Source organism: Asterias amurensis, chromosome 21 (genome assembly GCF_032118995.1).
Source record: "Asterias amurensis chromosome 21, ASM3211899v1".
NCBI lineage: Eukaryota > Metazoa > Echinodermata > Asteroidea > Forcipulatida > Asteriidae > Asterias > Asterias amurensis.
In genome coordinates this window covers 10,811,993-10,835,511 of record NC_092668.1, presented here as the reverse complement: position 1 = coordinate 10,835,511, position 23,519 = coordinate 10,811,993, and the positions used below count along the sequence as shown (strand labels likewise).

Genomic DNA, 23,519 nt, shown 5'->3' with positions numbered 1-23,519 from the left:
ATACATCCTTCTTTTTTGAGTAGGTGTTTTAACATTGAATTACTTGGGTCAGTAAACTGAGCGGGTGAGCTTGTTAAAAAACTACACAACATCTTGAGCTGTGTTTTGCAGTACAAATAAGGGAATAAAAGGGTAGCGACGAGTTCTTAAACTGCGGTTTAAAACCATCAGGGTCGTGGATGTGCAATTCGACGAGGGCCTTTATCGCATGGCCACGGCCCAGCAAGGTTTTAAACGGCCGTTTAAGAATGAGTCATTACTCTTTTATTCCAACTCATAAATGCCCTTTTGTCAAAAGGCGAAACAGTTTCACAATTCTAGACAATCCGCCACTTATTTTCTGTGCAACTTGTGAAAATGTTTTGTGCGCGTACACACATATTGCGCACTTAATAATAGCTATGAATTGCATTCAGCCCAAGTTAAAATTGGCGTACTTTAGCTTGCGCTCCCAACATGCGAATCCAGCAGGTCTTAAACAGCTCCAGCTGGTCATTATCAACTGTTTAAACACCCCCACGTGACAAACTCTCCACCAGATTAGGCAGTTACTTTTGTGAACCTTTCAAATGTGTTTCTTTAATACAGATTTAGGATACTTACTATTCCACAGTGTATGTTGCCTCTGAACCACCTGGTTCCTTCGTCTCTCTGTTACTGACCAACTCGATGCCAATGAACATTCCATGACCCCTACAAAGAGAGAACGAGTCAAAACAAACCCTTATTTATAGCAAGTGAGAAGAGTTGTTTCTTCCACCACCAGGTCGTCTAGGTCAAGTAATAATAATCATCCTTTAAAAAGGCACTGGACACTATTGGTAATTACTCAAAATAACTGTTAGCATAAACATTTACTTGGTAAGCAATGGAGAGCTGTTGATAGAATCAAAAACAGTGTGAGAAACGCCTCCCTCTGAAGTAATGTAGTTTTTAAATAAGAGGTAATTTCTCACTTTCAAATATGAAAAGACTTTAGGCCTGTAGCTGCTTTTAGGCCTCTGAAATCGCACAAATTTGTGCGACAAGGTGATATTCTTTCATTATTATTTTGCAACTCCATGACCAATTGAGTCCAAATTTTCACAGGTTTGTTATTTTTTGCATATGTTAGGATACACCAAGTGCTAATACTGTGGTCTGTGGCAATTACCAAAGGTGTCCGGTGCCTTTAAAGACACTGAACAATATTGGTAATCTCGAGTTAGAACGAGTAACTCGTCTTAACTTAGGATTAATCTTAAGGTCTGCATGCTACAGTGCAGGGTTGGGACTCGTCCTAAGATTAGTCTTAAGTTAGGAAGAGTTTTGTGAAATCGACGGCTGGACACTATTGGTAATTGTCAAAGCCCAGTCTTCTCACTTGGTGTGACTCAACATATGCATAAAATAACAAACCTGTGAAAATATGAGCTCAATTGTCTGCGAAACTGCGAAATAACAATGACGAAAAACACCCTTGTCACACAAAGGTATGTGCTTTCAGATGCTCGATTTCGAGACCCCAAAATCTAATTCTGAGGTATCAAAATCAAATTCATGGAAAACTATTTCTTTCTCGAAAACTGCGTTACTTCAGAGGGAGCCGTTTCTCACAATGTTTTATACTATCAACCTCTCCCCATTACTCGTTACCAAGTCAGGTTTTATGCTAACAATTATTTTGAGTAATTACCAATAGTGTCCACTGCCTTTAAAACAATCAAACGCTCCAAAAACTTTGCCTTAAATCTAAACTAGATTCTAAGGTGAACTGGTTGTTTACCTGACATCTCCAATTGTCTTGTGAATCTTCTTCAACTTGAGGAGCTCCGTCTTGAGATAATCTCCAATCAGGATTGCGTTATCTCTAAGATGATCATCTTCAATAATGTCCAAGACTGCCAGGCCTACGGCACAAGACACTGGGTTGCCGCCATACTACATAAAGATACAGAAAACACAACTACTTATTCTCTGTTATGCGCTAGCTTGCCCTGGGTCCAAGTTCATAAAGCTATTGGCAAAGTTCCTATATTCTGCCACCATTTGTTCATTAGAAATTGTATCTAATTTACTCAAATGAGATATTCCTTTTATCGAAAAAATGAATGAAAAAGTGGTGGCAGGATACGGAAAGTTTCCTAAGCTATTAAACTAGTAGGCACTCACAGCCCTTATTACCTTCTGTGGACATTCCTTCATTTTCAGCACTTCACAAAAAACACATATTTCAATACTGTGTGGACAAACACTGTGTGGACGTTGTGTAAGTCCACATAGTGTTTTGAAACCCTGCCTTTTGTGGAACTCTTTTGCTCTCAAGTCCACACTTCCTATGTTATGCCTGCACATTTGTATGATAACTATACCACCAAATATATACCAACAGCAAATCTCTGTCATACAAACATAGGTTCAGCGTCAATAATTATGAATTGTACAAATCAAGAACTTGTGATTAGTACCTAGACGACAATATTTATTTTGGTCATTGTGAAATCAGCAGTTAGCTTGGTAGGATTCAAACTCACAACCTTGTGGTTGCAAGTCCAGCAGTCTAACCAATGGACCACTGTGACCAAGTGGGTAATGAGTGACCAGCACGTGCTGGGAAAAAAAAACAGCAAGCAGAGATCGATCAGCCCTGGGATTGAGGTTGGGGTGGTTGGGGATCAGACCACTTACTGTGTTGAAGTACTGGAAACCACCATTGCCAATACTAGCGGCAATTTCCTTTGTAGTGACCACCGCTGCAATAGGATGACCATTACCCATCGGCTTTCCCATCGTCACTATGTCGGGTACAATGTCTGCAAAGAAATTTAAAGATAATAAATAACAATACTTATAAAGTGCCCTTAACAAAGGTTTCAAAGCGTTGTACAAAATCACAAAGACAAGATACAGATTGTAGTAACTATGGGTGAGTTCGATTAGCTTCCTTGCGTCGACCCCGATCTGCCCCCGGTACGTTCAAATAGCTTTGACGTCATTCCAGGGGCTCACCCGCCTCAGCCCCAAGTGCCCTGCTTTTGGAGCGGGTCACTTTGGGGCTGGCCCCAGGTGCATGACGTAACCTCGAGAGGGCGAGTGATCTTTCGATTAGCTCTTGTCATGTTTAAGGCGCGTGTACTTATTTTTAGTACTTCAATCAAGTCGAACTTACGGTTTTCGTAGCGCGGACGTGCGCGGATGGGCAGTCGCGTACGAAAGCGCACATGCCGAATTAAAAAAAATCGCGGCAATGTGTGTTCTCTTAAAATTAAAATCGTTCCGTAGTCACGCAACACATCAAATATGTCTGCGCTCAGGGTGGCTTCAAAACGCAGAGCAAGTTAGCGCTCTAGTCAATATATATAGCTCTATGATGGTTCCATAATATTGGTGAGCTGACTGTGAATGCTTGTTGGCCATACCGTGTATAGGTGTGGAGTGCAGGGGAAAAGCACATATATATATTTATTGGTTTATTTCATAAAAAAACATTTACAATAAATGAACAGTATGACAACCAATGGGTTGAATTGAACAAGGGTTTTTACAATTTAAAATTGGAAATGCAGCCAAAAGGTTGAACAGTTAAAACACAAAATGGGAAATAGAAGATCTTTGTAGATTTGGGGAGCTATGGGCTTTATTAGAAACAAGATTCTGAAGATAAGTAGGATCTACAATCCAGACCAAAATGCTTGGGCCACCCCTGTCCACTTCTCTAGACAGTAAACATTCTATCCCCCGCCCCCTGCTCAATGTTGATGGGAACGCAGATGAAGATGTGCAACAATGAGAACCAACATTGAAAGGGGGCGAGGATATGGCTAACGAGATATGGCTGGGACTGTAGACCACTGCCGACTTTGAATTAGTTATTCATGGTTTGAAAAAGGCAATGTCATAGTTCTTTCTTGTTTGTACCTGGTCCTTGAGTCTGGAAACCCCACCAGTGGTTACCCACACGCCCAAAGCCAACTTGAACCTCATCAGCGACACAGATACCACCCGCTTCATGCACATGTCTGCAACAAATATATACAGAATACACGTTGGAGTCGAGAGCTGTGACCGAAGATATTTTAGGACATTTTATGTTAAACGCAGTGGACACTTTTGGTAATTACTCAAAATAATTATTATCATCAAAACTTTCTTGACTACGAGTAATGGGGAATGGTTGATAGTATAAAACATTATGAGAAACAGCTCCCTCTGAAGTGACGTAGTTTTTGAGAAAGAAGTAATTTTCCACAAATCTGATTTTGAGACCTCAGATTTAGAATTTGAGGTCTCGAAATCAATTATCTGAAAGCACACAACTTTGTGTGGCCATGGTGCGACATGGGTGTTTTTTTCTTTCATTAATATCTCGCAACTTCGACGACCGATTAAGCTCAAAATTTTCACAGGTTTATTATTTTATGCATATGTTGAGATACACCAACTGTGAAGACTAGTCTTCGACATTTACCAATAGTGTCCAGTTATAAAGAAACACAAACTAATACTATTAATACTGGGTTCTTATATAGCACTTTATCACACTAGATGGGCGTTAAAATGGCTCAGTATTTTTTCCCTGCAAGGTATGCGTAGCTACATGTTGAAGTATTTAGCACATTCTTTAACATAGCACGATAAAAAAGTTTACAAGGTGCTGTGTCGCAATATGCAGCCAATCAAACCAGCAACACCAGGGCAAACCCCTTCTATATTACCTGCATAATTTAACACACTAGACCAACGGCTTTAGGTCCCATCCAAAGAACGCAGCAAAATATGGTCAAGGTGTCGTTATTGTTGACTAATAGCCTTTTCGTTTAGGACTGCTTTTATCTGCATTTCTGAATGGATTTTTCATTCTGCAGCAATTTGTTATGTCTGTGTGACATGAAAAGCGTTTTTATTTTTATTTTATTTGTTTTTTAATAGTAAGTATTATATTAATGGTATTTTTATAAAGACATCAAAATCATTTTCATCTTACCGGAAGACATTCCTGAAGTAACCAGGTGGATAAATCAGCTGACCACCACAGCTCTGAAGAGATTCAGCGAAAAAGGCCGCAATCTGTCGTTGCAGGAGATAAAAAACAAACGCCTCTCCAAGTTAGTACGAGTGTTTAAGTCTGCCTGCCTACTGTGACAAGTTGCTTGTAGTAAGCAAATTCTCCGCAAAGCTTCAGTCTTTCATCTCGACTCCATTTCACCTCCTTTGCCTACAGAGCAACTTGCCACAGTGAGGACACGCTTTAAACGTTCATGCCCTACATTACAATTGTCAAAATTTGTTGTCAAACTCAAGGCAGCTCAGTAAAAATCCTTGTATACTGTTTTCTCGCTCATGTTAAGAAGTGTTTTTTAAAGTTTCCATTTCGTCGCCACAGTGCAAAAACATTGCGTCTCGATTCTGCAAAAACATCTTGGTTTTGAACAAGGTGTTGTATCTCGCATGAAAATGCTCTGTACCAATTTTGCTGTAATCTCGGTGCATACTTATTTTGTGTATACATTTTGGCTTTTTTAAAGCCATTATACACTTTCGGTAAACAGTATTGTCCAAGTCCCACACTTCGTGTATCACAACTTATATATAAAATAACAATCCTGTGGAAATTTAGGCTCAATCGGACATCGGAGTCCGGGAGAAAATAACGGGAAAACCCACTCCTGTTTTCGCGCGTTTCGCCGTGTCATGACATCTGTTTATAACAAATCCGTAATTCTCGTTAACGAGAATTTATATTGTTTCACCGTTTTCTCAAAAAGTAAAGCATTTCATGAACTAATATTTCAAGAGAAGTCTTTCACCATTGCCTTCTGTAAACCCTGTAAATTATTTGTAAATCTGTGAACTTTTTTTTTTTTTCTGTACCGAAAGGGTCCAATGGCTTTAAGCAAATAATTTTAAGCTCACAGGTATCATGCTATTTTAGGAGATACAGAAGATTTGCACCGACACAACGATTTACTCCTTTTTCGCAAGAAGATTCTCTTGCTGAACTTTTCATAGAGGTATGCACGATCAATGTTGGTGTTTTAAAAAGAGAGAAATATAACTTTGATGCTCTGAGAGAATATGTCTCTACAGAATAACAATGATCTTTTCATGACCTATCGATTGACAACAAATTTGAACAGCCCTAAGGGAACGCCGCAACCAGTTCATCCTGCGACAAAAAAGAAGGGAATACGGTAAGAGAAATTCCCTTTAACAGCAATCATCCGACAGGTAGGTAGGCAGAGTGTCTTGCTGTTCCAAAATCCAAATGGATAAATTTGACTTTATATGAACTGGAGTGAAGTCGGCTTTCAGCCATATTGCATGCAGCCTGATCAAAGAAAATACGCTGCACACAAGTCTGTGAAATGCCACACTAGAAGACCAACTTTAGAGACCATAATGTTTTCAAGAGGCTTGTTTCCAAAATGCCTGAAGTGGCAGAGAAGTTTGACAGTCATCCAAAATGTCATAATATCAAAAATAGAGAAGTTAAGCTACATGTATGTATTTTCTCTTACCGGGTATGTGTTCTGCCCTTGTGATGTCATGGATATGTGCATTTATCACCAAAAAGGTGTGTATTTGCCACACGCATAATTTTATTTTATCCCTTTCTTTCCTGTTTTTATTTTCTCCAGAATTTTTTTACCAGAAAAAGGGAAAGTTAACTAATAACAAGTTCAAGTCAGACATATCTTTGGTAACAATTGCAGAGAAAACGAATAGTCTCTTAAAGGGTTATAAGAAAAAATGGATTCTCTCCAAACGAATTCACCTATGTAATAAAGCCCTGCTCCTCTCTGTACAACCTTCTAATCAAATTGCAGCGCTGTAAATTTAGAGATCTTAAAGGAACACGTTGCCTTGGATCGGTTGAGTTGGTCTTTGAAAAGCGTCCTGTAACCGCTTGTTATGGTTAGAAAGATGTTGTAAAAGTAGAATACAATGATCTACACAAATATGCCTCAAAATTGAGTGGTTTTCGTTTTACCTCGTCGATAAACACGGTCGGCCATTTATGGGAGTCAAAACTTTGACTCCCATAAAAAGTCGACCGAGTTAGTTCACGACGTAAAATGAAAACCGTGCAATTTTGAGTGATACTTGTGTGGATCATTATATTCTACTTTTAAAACATCTTTCTAACCATATGCAAACAGTTTCAAACGCTGTTCATAGACCAACTCGTCCGATCTAAGGCAACGTGTTCCTTTAACAAAGACAAATTATATAATTTTACATGATGAAACATCCACAAATTAAACTTGAGTGCGACACCTAATAGACATTATGCATATGACGTCATTTATTTAAAGACACTGGACACCTTTGGTAATTGTCAAAGACCAGTCTTCTCACTTGGTGTATCTCAACATACTCACAAAAATAACACAGCTGTGAAAATTTGAACTCAATTGGTCGTCGAAGCTGCGAGATAATAATGGAAGAATAAACACCCTTGTCACACATTGCCGGTGCTTTCATGCTTGATTTCGAGACCTCACGCATGAGGTCTCGAAATCAATTCAAATATTTTACTTCTTTCTCAAAAACTATTTTTGCTTCAGAGGGAGCTGTTTCTCACACTGTTGTATACTATCAACCTCTCCCCATTACTCGTTACCAAGTAAGATTTTATGCTAACAATTATTTTGAGTAATTACCGATAATGTCCAGTGCCTTTAAGCCGGGGTGCCCTCGCATGGACTTCAAAAGGAGGAAAGTCTTTGGCCAAACCTGTGCATATAAAATCCATGCATTTCCATTGTTTCATCATAGGTTTACTTCCAAGATGTCGGCTTGATGACGTAAACGCATAAGGTCCTCTAGAAATTGTCTAAAAGTGACACTGTGACTGACCCAAACATGAAAATGCAACACCTAAGCTGAAATTCTTGTTCGTTTCCTTAATGCATTAAATTTCAACAACATTCTCAAAAGACACCCAGGCCTGATACTTCACGGAGGCAACAAAGGCGATTGCCTATATTGCCCCTGGTCATTGCCTTGGTGCCCTTTAAATGCTCCAGTAGAAATTTACAATTTCCTCATAGGGTGCCCTTTGCCAAAGAGAAAATGCCTTGGTGCCCTTGCCCTTTCAAAAACGAGCACACAGACCCATACATTATTGATCCCAAGATCCAAGCCAAGTTTTTGAAGCAATGGCCAATAACTGTTCGATGCCTATTAGGTACTGTACTCTTGAGGAAGCAGAAGTCATGGCTTTCCCATTGCAAACTTCATGGGGAAGACCTAAACCAACCTTTAAGTCAACTGTTATGCTGATTTAAAGGCAAATTTATAAAGAATGGCAATAGAAGTCACATGTGAAAGTTTCAGCTGAACAGTGTCTACTTGCTGAGAAAACAGTAAATAACTACGACAGTATTTGCAGGACAGTATTTGCAGAAGACCTTCAGGGTTCTCTACACGCCGTTTTGTCCAGGAGCTGCGCCCAGAATTCTAAAAAATACTGAATGCGCCCAGACAAAAAATGTAGCGTACGGACAAAATCATTGTGTGCACGGGCAATTAAATTTGAAAAAATACTTCAGGATGCGCTATATCAACCTTTTTGTATAGTGTGCAGCAACTGGTACCAAGAAGTCGGCTACTTCGTAACAGCATTTCGCGTGCTTTTTTCTCTGTGTCGCAGGGCATCCTAAATACATTTTGACACAGTGTGGTATTTAGACTTGGTTCCAAATCATGCGGTTTAGTCGTCCTGATGTATTATTAGCTGAAACAGCACCCTCTCGTGGATAAACCTCCGTCATTGGAGCGAGTTAGAGTGTGGTAACAAATCTACGGGGGAATTCTGTGTGGCTGATGCAGAGAAATTACCGCACTCTCAGACTTGAAAGTTTACGTGGTATAAGGAGACCGATCAGAGATCAAAAAATACCCGGACACAAATCTGAAACTAAATTTTTTCTTCGGGTGATCGTGCACACAGTTGTTTTGTTTGTGCTGAAATGATTTGCACAAAAATGTTTGCACAATCAGTCGATCTTGCAGGAATAGTTTGCGCAATTGCCGATCGTGCAGGAATGGTTTGTGGTTTGTGCAATCGCCTTATCTACTGAGCATGAAACGTTTGCGCAATTTGCGGATAGTGCAGGAGTAGTGTGCGCAATATGCCGATAGTACAGGAATAATTTGCGCAATTTGGAGATCGTGCATGAAATGATTTGCGCAATTTGACAACAGTGCAGGAATGGTTTATGCAATATGCCGATAGTGCAGGATTGGTTTAGCACCCAGACAAAATTTAACCCTGTGGAGAACCCTGACCTTGTCACTTTTTATTTTTCTCACAAAGAATCACATTCATAAAACGAAAATTCAACTGAAACATGCAATTCATGATTGGCTTTGTCACAGTGAATGTGTTGGAAACCTTCTCACATGTCTACCTGGTGGTAATTTACATACACACTGAACATTATAAATTAGGAAGAGTGCACAATGGGTCCATGAAGAAGAGTGAACAATGGTCCGTGGCTGTCTGGAAAATATGATGCTCCCGACATGTTACTTGACTTTATACACAAAATGATCATATTCAACCTGCATAGAAGGAGAGAGATTTAGTGTTGTGTTAATGGGTTGGAAATGAAGAGAAAAAAACAACTGAAATTAAGACAAATTTACACATCCATAAATTAATAATATTCCAGTCACTGATAATGCAGTCACTGAAAATGAAAACCTGAAAGAACCAGGCAATGGAAGTTGATAGAGTTGTTGAGGGTTGAAACGTAAATCCTTTGAGGTCGGAATTGATTCACAAACCTCCTGAATGGAATCCTTGGGTGCAAATCTTCTTCTTCTTTTTTTTTAGGGGGGGGGGGGGGAGGGTCCGATACCTTATATAACTAGGAAAACAGGAGTCGATTTCACAAAGATACACGTAGTTCTAAGGACTATTTAGGAGTTATTAAAAACATAAAACTAAGAAGAACTTGCTTAAGCGTAAGCGTATATCACAAATTTGGTTTTTGATGTGCAATCTTTATGTCGTTTTTGTCCTTGTACCCTTTTGTGCCTTTGTTATTTTTATTGTCTGGATCGCCTTTAGACAGTGATTATTTTATCTTTTTGGTTATCCGCAGGCTTGTTCTCTGTGTAGTCTTATTTTTTATTGCCTATTCTTTGTATGTACTGTTTGCCTGGAAATAAATAAATAAATAAATAAATAAATAAATAAATAAATAAATAAACAAATAAATAAATAAATAAACAAATAAATAAACAGATTAGCGAGAAATTTAGGCGACCATCTTGCACGTTCATCGTGGATTTGCATTGTTACTTCATTAATTTTCACACACTAAGCAGCGAAAGAATAGCATGTCTGTTCATAAGCTTACAGTAAGCAGTGCTACGAAATAATCACAAAAGCGCTTAAAAAAAAATCAGTTGCTTCGCTTACACTGTGATATTTATTAATTTTGGTTTTTACCCATACACCGATGTGTGTTAGCACTGTATACTCAGTAATTTCCCGAGTCCTGTGAAAAATATCACAGGCATGTTACTCGGGTGGGATTCGAACCCACGACCCTTGCAATTCTAGAGCAGTGTCTTACCAACTAGACTACCGAGGTTGCCCGGCAGCTAGAGGCAGTTCGAATCCTATGTTTTGGCAGCGGGTACCGCAACGATATAATAGATGTTAAATTTGCATCGGGGATAAAGAATATTAATTTTGGTTTTTTACCCATACACCGATGTGTGTTAGCACTGTATACTCAGATATTTCATACACATTGTACAAACACAAAAAAAACACCCAAAAACAGGACTTCAGCCGAGAAACTCTTTCAAAAAAGCGGAAACACAAAATGCGGTGACAGCAAACTGCACTGAAACAATGATTTTTTTAAACAAACAACTTTTACTTTGATGATGATCTGAACTTTTTTTCTTCTCTTTTTAATTTTTTGTTTGTTAGAATATATTTTGAGCTAAAAACTGGTTTTTGATTTTTTTTCTCACTAAACCACAGTTTCAGAGAATTTGTTCTTCTTCTTTCCTTTCCTCGGATGAATGAGTCATTAAAAAGTAGCCTTCCTGATTAAGGTCTTAATGAGCTTCAGCAGTTTGCCATTTTACGATTCGTGGCGCAATCTGCAACCTCTCCTTAAAGGTACTGGACACTATTGGTAATTACTCAAAATAATTATTAACATAAAATCTTACTTGGTAACAGGCAACAGCTGTTGATAGTATAAAACATTGTGAGTTTTTGAGAGGTAATTTCTCACTAAAATACTAAAAGACTTCTGGCCAGAAGCCTTTTATTCCTATCTAAAAGCACACCATTTTGTAGAACTGTTTTTTTTTTCTTTCATCAGTTTCATGCAACTTCAAAGACCACTTGAGTTCAAGGTTTTATAGGCTTGGATACACCAAGTGAGAATACTGGTCTTTGACAATATACCAATAGTGTCCACTGTCTTTAAAGGCGCTTTATAAATACCTATTTTATTATTTATTATTATTAAGGCACTAGACACCTTTGGTAATTGTCAAAGGCCAGTGTTCTCACTTGATGTATCCCAACATAAGCATAAAATAACAAACCTGTGAAATCTTGAGCTCAATTGGTCATCGATGTTGCGAGATAATATTGAAAGAAAAAACACCGTTATCACACAAAGTTGTGTGCTTTCAGATGCTTGATTTTGAGGCCTCAAAATCTAATTCTGAAGTCTCAAAATCAAATATGTGGAAAAATGACTTCTTTCTCGAAAACTATGTTACTCCAGAGGGAGCCGTTTCTCACAATGTTTTATACTATCAACAGCTCCCCATTACTTGTTACCATGTAAGGTTTTATGCTAACAATTATTTTGAGTAATAGTGTCCACTGCCTTTCATGAGCTTCATTAATAGGGCCTGCATTTTTAAGTCGTGTGACGCAATCTGAAATCACTTCGTTAAGCAAAAAAACCCAATATACCCCTAGGGATTGTACAAGGTCACTCGTTACATAACCACGGTCATACTACGTTGTGTAACGGATCAAGACTGCTATTTGTTGTCTGCAGTAGGAGCGATTTTCAGGGACGACGAATGTATGAAAATCTGTTTGTCTGATGGGAGAGAGAAACTGTGGATAAGGCGCTTTAAGACCTTGTTTTGTTGTCAATACTTTCCTTTACATATTTTCTTTCAAATCGGAGACAATTTTATTGAATTGTTAAACAGAAAGTTATTAATTTCTTTTATAGAAACAACTTGTTGTCACCTTTCTGCGCAGCGTTTTAGGGAAAATGCAACAAATAACAAAACTTAGAAAGTCCCAAAACTGACATTGTATTAGTGAATGTCAAAGCATTCAGCACCACAGATGGCGATCAAGGAGAACAGAAGAATCACATGACCAGATCTTAACCAATAGCTGATGTTGTACCATGGTATTAGTTGTGAAATTTGATTGGTTTAGAATTGGTCGAGTGATCACTAAAGTCCATGTACAGTGGTAGCTTTGGGAATTAAGCATTTTTATGCGAGATTAATTCCTTTGGAACATTACATGTACCTAAGTCACCCTCAGTGCTGTCTGCTAAGCAGAAATGAGCAGGATACCAGTCACAAATTGTACATGTGACATGGTAGTTTGGCTGGTAACCTTACTCTGGTAATCATACTTTTGTTAGCTTAGCTACTTTTTGTTGTTTAGCATCTCTATGAAATTGGGGCCCAGACAAAAACATGCAAATCCGCACACCAACTACATGTCAACACTATAGTGCGCACACATATTAAGCACATCAACTACATGTAGGAAATCAACCTCAAAAAAGGCAAACAGAATTGCCTGCGTACCTTCCTTCCACCAGCGTGTGCTTTATCAATAGCCACTTTGACGTCATTTGCAAATGCTTCGCCCGGGTTGTCTGCGTCACAGTGTGTCCCTCTGTACATGTCTGGAGGTTCAACCTTGATAAACAAAATTTTAAAAAACATCTTTGAGTCCTTGGAAATTGTTTAGCGAAATATTGATTAAAGGCAGTGGAATAAATTACCCAAACTCATCAGGGAATCATCTTCAACTGCCATCTTCAAGAAAAACCTCAAAAACTTTTGAAGTCAGCCTCGTCATTAATCCTTTGTTGTTGTTTTTTCTTGTTTCTTTGTATTGTTCTTGTTCTGGTACAGAGCTTTGATCTTTGTTAAAGGAACGTTACGGAATTGGTAAGATTTACATAAAACTAAATGGTCTAATGATGATGATAGTAGAAAACATCTCTTGAAATATTTCTGTCTGATATATTTCTGTAATATTTGATGAGAAATAAATAATCTAACTTCGCGTTTGGAGTTTATCGCTCAGTGAGCGTTTTATTCATTCTTATTTTGGCATCAAAGCAATGCATAATTGGTAATCGGTTTTTCACTATTCTCTTGTGACCCAAGAGCCGATCGATCTCAAACTTCTACTGGTTTGTCAGTCTATGTATATGGTGGATTACATAAAGTGCTTACACTGCCAGCAACTGTTTTGTTAGCAAAAACCAATTCTGTAATGTTCCTTTAAAGGCAGTGGACACTATTGGTAATTCTCAAAATAATTATCAGCATAAAACCTTACTTGGTAACGAGTAATGGGGAGAGGTTGGTGGTATAAAACATTGTGAGAAACGGCTTCCTCTGAAGTGCCATAGTTTTCGAGAAAGAAGTAATTTTCCACGAATTGATTTCGAGACCTCAGATTTAGAACTTGAGGTCTCGAAATCAACCATCGAAACGCACACAACTTCGTGTGACAAGGGTGTTTTTTTCTTTCATTATTATCTCGCAAGTTCGATGACCGATTGAGCTCAAATTTTCACAGGTTTGTTATTTTATGCGTATGTTGAGATACACCAACTGTGAAGGCTAGTCTTTGACAATTACCAATAGTGTCCACTGTCTTTAAAGGCGCTTTATAAATACCTATTTTATTATTTATTATTATTAAGGCACTAGACACCTTTGGTAATTGTCAAAGGCCAGTGTTCTCACTTTGATGTATCCCAACATGCATTAAATAACAATATCGGTGATAACTTGGACTCAATTAGTCATCAAAGTTGCAAGAGAGTGAACAAAGAAAAAACACCCTTCAGATGCCTAAAAAAGGCTTCAGTCCTGTAGTCTTTTAATATTTGAGTGAGAAATTACCTCTTCCCAAAAAACTATGTCACTTCAGAGGGAGCCGTTTCACACAAGGTTTATACTATTACAGCTCTCTATTTTTTTGTGCTATACTTATTTTGAGTATATGTAATTACCAATAATGTCCAGTGACATTCAGAATTGTCAATTATTTTTTATATTTTTTATTGTGGGTGGGCAAACAAAAATAACTGCAAACCTAAGTTCGTTTTATTTAGATGTCACAAGAAAAAAAACCCGGCACCATTTGGCCGGGACATATTTTTTATACGTATAAACAAACGGAAAACCCACAAATAACCCAGCTGGCCAATATCATCACATTAATTCCTGATTAAACTACAAAGTTGTTTGTTTAAGCCAGAAAAAAAACACTGATAACAACTGATGTTGGAGACCTTTGATCTAAAATATCGGGATCATTTTGAGCCCTTAGTTTTTTCTTCAGTGTATTGATAAATACAGTATTATGAATCCATACAAAATATAAAAGTAGTATAATAGTGAAGCCTGGTTCATACATGTACTTTCTGCAAATCTAATGTGACACAAATTTTGACTTCCCAATTGCAATAAATAATTTGCATCAGTTAAAATGTGGTCAACTCTCAACGAAAAACAGGGCTGATCAGACATCTTATGTTGCATCGCATTCGCAGGAAATATGAAACAGGCTTTAGCTTGGCTGCAACATAAATGATTTTGAACAAGTAACTTGCAAGTCCATATAACATAGCAAATAATAGTGCTAGGGATTACAACTTCCAACCTTTGAACTTTTAAAATTTATTACACAAATTAGCATTATCTTGACATGAACCAAACTATGTATGACCCTACATTTAAAGGATTTGGGTACTTTTTCAAAACGTCCATAGATTTACATTAAATTTAAAGGGTTTGAAGATAATGATAGTGGAAAGCTTCCCTTCAAATATTACTTACTGAGGTGCTGTAGTTTTTGAGAAATGAGTAAAACAATGTCATGAAAATACGTTTGTAAATGATTAAAATAATTTTCGTCTCATGAGACGAAAATTATTTTCATGACATTGTTTTACTAATTTCCCAAAAACTACAGCACCTCAGCACGTAATATTTTCAGGGAAGCTTTCTATTATCATTATCTTCAAACTGTGCAAGTTTAGTGTAAATCTGTGGACACAGTGCTTTTTGTCCTACAAAAGTTACATAGACCCTTTAAGATACTCCCCCCTCCCTGGAGTGGTTTACTAGGATCCTTCCTCACAAAATCCAACACCATATAGAGCTATTCAATACCCACACTGTTGTACTCTGATTATAGTTGTAAGCCTAGTCCCATGTAAAGTGTGATCAGTTCGTTCAGGGCCATTCACAATTATCAACATTTTCACAAGCGTAGAAACTGTACACTTTTGCAATGCACCCTCCTGCCCTCCTGCGAGTGTACAAAGAAAAATGTTGTTGTCTTTTTCTTCACACTTTTCTATGTCTACTTTTTCTACATGAATGTGAATTAACATGCAAACCCTGTTAATTACATACATAGATGATAAAAGAAATATAAAGAACATACACACTTCTATTTCTACTTTACTACTCGGCAAAGTCCCATGATGGGGTATCACGCCAAGATTGCACAAGTCAAATACAATAAATCCTGCATACAAGACACGTCTTATCTCAGTGAATTTGGAGAGGTAAAAAAAAGCATCTTTTCAACTTTTATAGTTCAAAATTTGTTAAGAAAACGAAAGTGAATGGCTGCAATTTACCCCATCCCTCCCAGTGTATGGTTTAAATGCTTGTGAAAATGTTGATAATTGTGAACGGGCACTTATGTACTAGCGCAGTTAGTGGTAGAAGTAGTTGGAGTTTGATGGGTTGGAGATTCATTCATTCATTCAAACTGATGTTTATTTCCATACTTCATGAAAACAGGGTACAAACAATGTTTTTAAGGAATAACCAATAAAAAAAGCTATTTAATGAGGGTTAGAAAAATAAATAAATAGAGTATGGAGGCATCATCTAGAAGCCGAGGCTTATGTAGGGATGCCTGGGGACAGACAATAAACTGGGACAAGAACGAACGGACTGACAAATAGAACAAAGACAGACATGATGAAGACAAAAATGATGAGAATACTAATTGCACAATAAAAATAATAACAATAATAACAACAATAGGGTTAATTTATAGCACAACTTACCACATGGACCCATTTCTTTTTGCTTTCTGGGCCGATGTGTTTGTATGGACTGATGGCAATGACACTCTGCAGATGACCGTGATAGGCACTGCAGTTAGGAGAAGTAACAACACAATCATATCACACAGGCAATTAAAGGGAAGATACACATTTAGTAATTACTCAAAACAAATATGAACTTAAAAAATTACTTGGTAACGAGCAATGAAGAGCTGTTGATAGTACAAAACATTGTGGGAAACGACTCCCTCTGAAGTAACATAGTTTTTGTAAAATATTAAAAGACTTCTAGCAAGAAGTCTTTTACTCTTGCCTGATGAAAGCACACAAATTCGTCCAACAAGGGTGTTTTTTTCTTGCATCATTTTCTCGCAACTTCGATGACCGATTGAGCCCAAATTTTCACAGGCTTGTTATTTTATGGTTATGATGGGATACACCAAGTGAGAAGACTGGTCTTTGACAATTACCAAACGTATACAGTGGCTTTAAGGCCCTTTTCGAAACCACGGCTTCGGCTCCAGATTCAGCTCGGGCTTGCATTTCTTTTTACAATTGCGCATGCTTTGCTTATGTGCTCAGGGCTTCAGATGAGAGGACGTAGCCTGAAGCCGAATTCAAAGCTAAAGCTGAGGATTCGTAAAGGGACTATGTTTGATTATTATGTCTTGTAAATAAATAGTTAGAGGCCTGATGTTTTGACCCTATACAAGCAGTCTTTCTGGGCAGCAACTACATTCTTATTTATGTCCAAGCCAAGCAACTTTAAACAAACAATTTTAGCTGTTTTTCATAATATCCTTTCAAATTTTACTTTATCTTTAAGTAGGGGAATGACTGATAAAGAACAAAATCAAGAAAATGCTTGTTGTCACTACATGTTACTTTAGCACATGAAGCAAAATTATACAGTATTATGGTCGAATTTAATCTAGTTCCACTGAATTTTTATTGGTAATAACAAATTATACAATTTTTCACCATTGCCGAATATAACTGGTCTAAACTAAAGGCTTATGAAATTGATTACTTGCTTATAAATTGTAATGTTTCGCATACTAGGCCTTCAGTACTATAAATTCCCTCAGTACATTGTTGTGAGGGCAAGATACATGTAATTGTATTTTTTCCTTGTTAAAGAGGCACCTCTAATGATGCAAAAACAAATTTTGCCGGAACTTTCAAAGGGACACAAATGAAGATATGTTCTCCAGTGCTGAAGTGAAGTATCAGGACTGGCATCGAACTTAAAGGCAGAGTATACATTTGGTTTGTTTAACAGTCCGATTGTTTTAATCCTATTTAAAGGCAGTGGACACTATTGGTAATTACTCAAAATACTTATTAGCACAAAACCTCTCTTGGTGATGAGTAATGGGGAGAGGTTGATAGTATAAAGCATTGTGAGAAACGGCTCCCTCTGAAGTGCCGTAGTTTTCGAGAAAGAAGTAATTTTCTATGAATTTGATTTCGAGACCTCAGATTTAGAACTTGAGGTCATGAAATCAACCATCTAAACGCACACAACTTTGTGTGACAAGGGTGTTTTTTTCTTTCATTATTATCTCGCAAGTTCGATGACCGATTGAGCTCAAATTTCCACAGGTTTGTTATTTAATGCATATGTTGAGATACACCAACTGTGAAGGCTAGTCTTTGACAATTACCAATAGTGTCCACTGCCTTTAAACAAAGATGTAAACAATAAAACTAACTTATGATCGAAAAGTTGAAATGTCAACCATCGGTTCTTCTCAGCACCAAGACTACTCAAAAGAGATTTATACATGGGTGGTGCTACCGCAAACCCAACCTAATTATACTCCCACCACGCAAAGTTTCAAATCCTATTTGTACTGGTTTTGTTGGAGCAGTGAGTGCTCATAGATACTTACTGATCAAGCGTTACAACGTCTTTATGCTTGGTGTACTTCTGAGCCAGGGAGATGGCAAGATCATTTGCTTCCGACCTAAAATTTGAAAATATCTGAAAGATCAAACTGCAAAATCTAATTCATGTAGCTAGTTCTTGTTTAGCACATTTCACAATAACGTCTCAATACGCTTTACATTAGTACACTGGTCATACATTAGTACACTGGTCATTGGGCCAATAACATTTTATTTATTCTCCGCTCCCTTGGATCGACAGCCCTGAGCTGCCGTGGCACTCCAGTGGCTTTTTCATACAAAATGTCAACCTCTACTCCGTTAATACTTATAGTAAAAGCTTCTAGCTTAAGGACACAAGTGTAATGATTAGGATTCGAACCCACACTCTGATGACTTAACCACAAGAATTTGAATTCCAGGCTCTCACTAGGCCTTATAATACACGTACATGTATTGTACAAATCCAGATCCAAATGAGGGATAAGCTTGGGCGATATCAATTTATTCCGACAATATATCGCGATATTCGATAAAATCGCGATTAATTAAATTTGACATCATCAGTCTTCAAACTCCAAGTGAAAGTTGTAGAAGAGACAGTCATAGCATAAGAGAGGTGTTCTAATGACCTATTCTTCTGGTTTTACTCCAAACCTACGGGGTGCAAGATGTCTCAGCTAGCAAATACATCGCGATATTTAATCGATATCGTGATATATCGCGATTATCGCGATATATCGATTAAAACCAAATCCATCCGATATCGAAATCGTTTCCAAATTAATATCGCGATATTCCATAATATCGTGATATCGCCCAAGCTTAATGAGGGATTATAAAGAAAAAGCTTAGAAGCTGCTTTTAATCGAGGAGAATCGCTTCAATTACACAATGAGCTCGTTGAGCTCGAGTATACTAAGGTTTCAGTAATGTTGTTTACAACGTACCCTGAGTTGACAATAAATATATGGGAGAGCTTGTCCGGGAGTGTCTTTGTTAGCTTCTCGGCGTACTGCACCAAGTTATCATGAAGAAACCGGCTATTTGTGTTAACAAGGGCCATCTGATCAGCTGCAGCCTTCACGACCTTTGGGTGACTGTGACCAACTGTGTAGAAAATAAATCTTACATGAATATCACGATAATCAGCCATCGATGTAATATATCCTTCCAAATTTACCTCATTTTTTTAGTAGTGGAGTGACTGACATAAGGACAAATCCAGAAAATTGCTTGTGGTCAATTCATTTTATTTTAGGACATGACAAAAAGTGTTTAGTATTCTCAATGAAAATGGCCGCCTTTAAAGACACTGTACACAATTTGTACAGTGGTGTATCTCAACATATGCATAAAATAACAAACCTGTGAAAATTTGAGCTCAATCGGTTGTCAAAGTTGCAAGATATTTATGAAAGAACAAAAAACATGCCACTCGCACCATGGTCACACAAAGTTGTGTGCTTTCAGATGCTTGATTTCGAGACCTCAAATTCTAAATCTGAGGTCTCAAAATCAAATTCGTGGAAAATTACGTCTTTATCAAAAACTACGTCACTTCAGAGGGAGTTGTTTCTCACAATGTTTTTTACTATAAACCTCTCCCCATTACTCGTGATCAAGAAAGTTTTTATGATAATAATTATTTTGAGTGATTTTGGCTGTTGCAGGTCTTCTTACCAAGTAGGTTTCCAAAATTTCTGGAATATTTACCAATCTATTGACCATACCTGAATGCCGTCATTGCAAATTGATAATACATACACCAGTTACCATTACACAACTGAATTGTACATTTTACATGTATTTGCTAACAGTTTTGATGATGGGTCATTCCGTGTCAAATCACCCAATGGGTTAAACCCTACCCTCTTCAAATTTGCTCAAATTTGGTTTATGGGGTAATCGTGGCTCAACAAGCTAAAATTTCAAATTTCAGCTCCATCCGATAAATGGTTTTCACACTACGGCATGCTCTTTCTTGTTGATTTCGGTCAAAATGCGCCTGACCTCTGACATTCAAACGACCATAAATCGGTATAAATCAAATATGAGCAAATTTGAAGAGGGTAGGGTTTAAAATTGCCTTTTTTTGGGGGTGATTTGACACGGAATGACCCGATATTGAATTTAATGTAAGGTGTGGTTAGTAGCTGAACAACTTGGGCTTCGGGGAAGCTTGGCTTTTTGTAACCAAACCTAACAGACAGGACGTTTCATGCAGTAAACAAATGAGTTTTTAACTTAGATTTAAATAAGTTAAGTGAAGAAGACTGTCTAATGCAAGGTGGGAGATTATTCCAAAGATTAGGAGCGGTGTATAGAAATGCCCGATCACCTAAAGTTACCCTAGATTTCCTAGATGGGTGAGATAACAATGTGGGATCTTGAGAACTCCTGAGACGGTAGGTTGATTGAGACTGAGAGAGGGATTTCATGGTTATGAGTTCTTGAATGTATGTTGGTGCTAAACCATGAATGGCTTTATAAGTTTGAATTATTTTTGGTGTGCCATTTTAGAGGGCAATTGATGAATACAGCTGAGAATTCAGAGACACGCTTACCATGACAGACATTGTTGATACAGTCCAAGTACTCGTTGCCAAGCTCATCATACATGTATTGGCCCTTAGCACGGACTATCTTAAGAGGCCTGCTTGGGTACCAGAGCTTACATGCCGCACTAAGAAAAAAATAAGACATAAATTGATTCAATCAAGAAACATAACTATTAATCATTGTTATATCTTTCATGGGTGAGATTCATTGCTAAAGGCTGGGTAATTCCAAACTAGTTCTCAAAACGTCTGAACCCGTCCTAAAGTAAAATTGTAATTCACAGCTATTGCGGAAATTTAGCAAAGTGGAGAATTTTAACCTTAAGCACAGAAGGTGACTGGACATTGGGACATTAGTTTTCATCATATCAAATATTTGACATCTACAATCTCCATAGACCTTTTCATGCCGACTCCATCTTGGTCATGTTCCTTGTATCGGATAACAATAATGTATGCTAATAATCATTGCAATTCAGAACCAGACTATTTTGTTCTTCCAGCCTCGGTTTGGTAATATTAATATCAATGAGAGAAATTCAAGATGGCTGCACCGTGATTAAGCTCAATTGTGTCATGTTTCATTTGTTTCTCCCATTAAGCTGTGTGTAAGCTGTGCCTACAGTAAGTCAAGGCTCTCTGGGCCTTTAGGAAGACATGCAGAACCATGAGTCACATTCACTTTTTAGTAAGAACCTTGCATTGGTACCAGCAGGTTGTTGGTAGACCAGCAGGTTGCTGGTTTCAACTGCCTGAAGCAAACTCTGAATCGCAAATTTTTTCCAGACACAATTTTATAACTAAGTGGTACATATGTTACCGCGGACACGCTGGTGTCTGCTAATAACCAACGCTAACAATCTAGAGAAAACAGCGTACAACACTTTTAATTTGCGTTTTTTAAGATATTAAAATCGGTTAGCTGTGATTGGCCTTTGGGAGGCAGAACTTTGGGGGGGAGGGGTTTAATATTTTTTAAGCATTTAAAACAGTTGCGTACAAAACCGTATTCTTACGTTAGTTACAGTGTCCCCTTATTTAATATAACTGTTCAAAAAAAAAATAATCCTTTTTTTTATAGTTTCAACTTGAAGATGGGGGCAAAACATTAGCTGCAACAAAATAACTTCATTTCTTGTTCTTTTTACTTTTATTTTGGGGTACCTGACTGAAAGTGGACACCGCGTAAATTACATTAAATTTACACATCAATCAAGAAAAAACACTGCATGATGGAATTTCTACTTGCCACATTATCTTTCCATTACTTTTTTTGCCAGTTGAAGGTAGTCCATTCTTATGGATTCTGAGTAAATTCAAACTTCCATCGGCACTTATTTTTTTACCTCTCTGTCGCACTTTTGTTTGCCAGTATTGTGTCCTTACACAAAGATAGGTGACACTCAAGTGGTACATGTGTAGTGTTGTCTATAGTTACTCATTCACAGTTGATTGATTGGTGCAATGCATAGTCATAGATGATCAACCAATGTTTGTATCCATAGGAGAAATTTGGTGCCAGCTTGGCGTTTATAGCCCCTCATTAGGAAATAGTTTAATTTGAACTTACTAAACAATCGGATCGTTTGACATCCAGGTTGAAACTTTTGGTTGCTGCATTCTGACATTGTAATCTTGATTTCATTTAAAGTGTTGAACCAACATGAGTGTGTGAGGCTCCATCAGTAAGAACCATTGTACATACAGTACAAACTAATGCCTACATGTCCCTTCACATTCATAATGGCTAAAAAATGTATAGAAAATCATCACCATTACACACATTATATAGGCTTGGCTATTGGCACCTTGCAAGTCACGTCAGTGTAGAGCGTAGCAGCAGTGAAAAGAATCATAAATAGGCCTACAACTCAGTGTATAATTTAATGGCACTTTCGTCCAAATAATTTGAATACAATGCAAATGAAGCAGGAAGTTGCGGCTCTACATTCACGTGGGGGTTCTTTGCAAGTAGCAAAGATGAACATGTACAGTCCATTGTTCTCCCTTAACAATGGTCCACGGGCCAAATGCTAGGTAAAACACCTTACGACCAGTCAAACTTCACTCCAAAGTGGTCCGTCTGGCTAGCTTAGTGTTGAAAAATATCTGTTATGATATAATTATGGAAAAGAGCAAAAGCTGACAGGCCATTGAAATGAAGAGCTAACAGGTCCTTCAAGCTGGACACCAAAAAGTCAGGGACGACCCAGCATGCATGCACTTCAATACAACACACACACTGAACGCTTATTTGTAGGCCTATCACATTACATTTTTTATTACCCCCAAATTAATAAATTTGTCAAAAGACCAGCTTGCTAACTAATTTTATGTTTTTTTTTGTATAATTACTGAATCACAGTTTATTGATTTTGAGCATGCAATTCATAATTATGTTCAGTAAACCAATGTGTGTATGAGAAAACTTAGCTTTTACCAGATTGGTCATGTTGGTGTTTATGTCACTCTGTGGAAGCTTTGCAAAATTCTCTTGTTTGGAAAGATCTTATAAACGAACAAGCAATAGGCTACAGTTTGAGAATGGTCCACACCGAAACTTTCATGATTTTGCTTTCATTCAAATTTAACGTTCAAAATTCAATTTACGACAAAATTTATTCTCAACACCCATGCTTTTTACTGTGTGCTTATAACTTACTTCTACAATGATACCAAAAGTTCAACGAAATTTGGACTTTAAATGTACAAATAAACAAACTAT

General features: G+C 37.6%; 1 protein-coding gene across 2 annotated transcripts in view; it reads right to left on the bottom strand.

Moving 5' to 3' along the window:
- The window catches only part of LOC139952843 (5-phosphohydroxy-L-lysine phospho-lyase-like), a 32,688-nt gene that overhangs the window by 5,353 nt on the left and 3,816 nt on the right, over positions 1-23,519 (bottom strand). For both annotated transcript variants that reach the window (XM_071952099.1, XM_071952100.1), the window contains exons 4-13: positions 20,801-20,919; positions 19,184-19,343; positions 18,239-18,313; positions 16,344-16,431; positions 12,817-12,930; positions 4,964-5,046; positions 3,898-3,998; positions 2,668-2,792; positions 1,766-1,920; positions 604-693 (exon numbers count right to left, since the gene is read on the bottom strand). In XM_071952099.1, the coding sequence (XP_071808200.1) occupies positions 604-693; positions 1,766-1,920; positions 2,668-2,792; positions 3,898-3,998; positions 4,964-5,046; positions 12,817-12,930; positions 16,344-16,431; positions 18,239-18,313; positions 19,184-19,343; positions 20,801-20,919 (1,110 nt within the window). The remainder of the gene's footprint in view (positions 1-603; positions 694-1,765; positions 1,921-2,667; positions 2,793-3,897; positions 3,999-4,963; positions 5,047-12,816; positions 12,931-16,343; positions 16,432-18,238; positions 18,314-19,183; positions 19,344-20,800; positions 20,920-23,519) is intronic.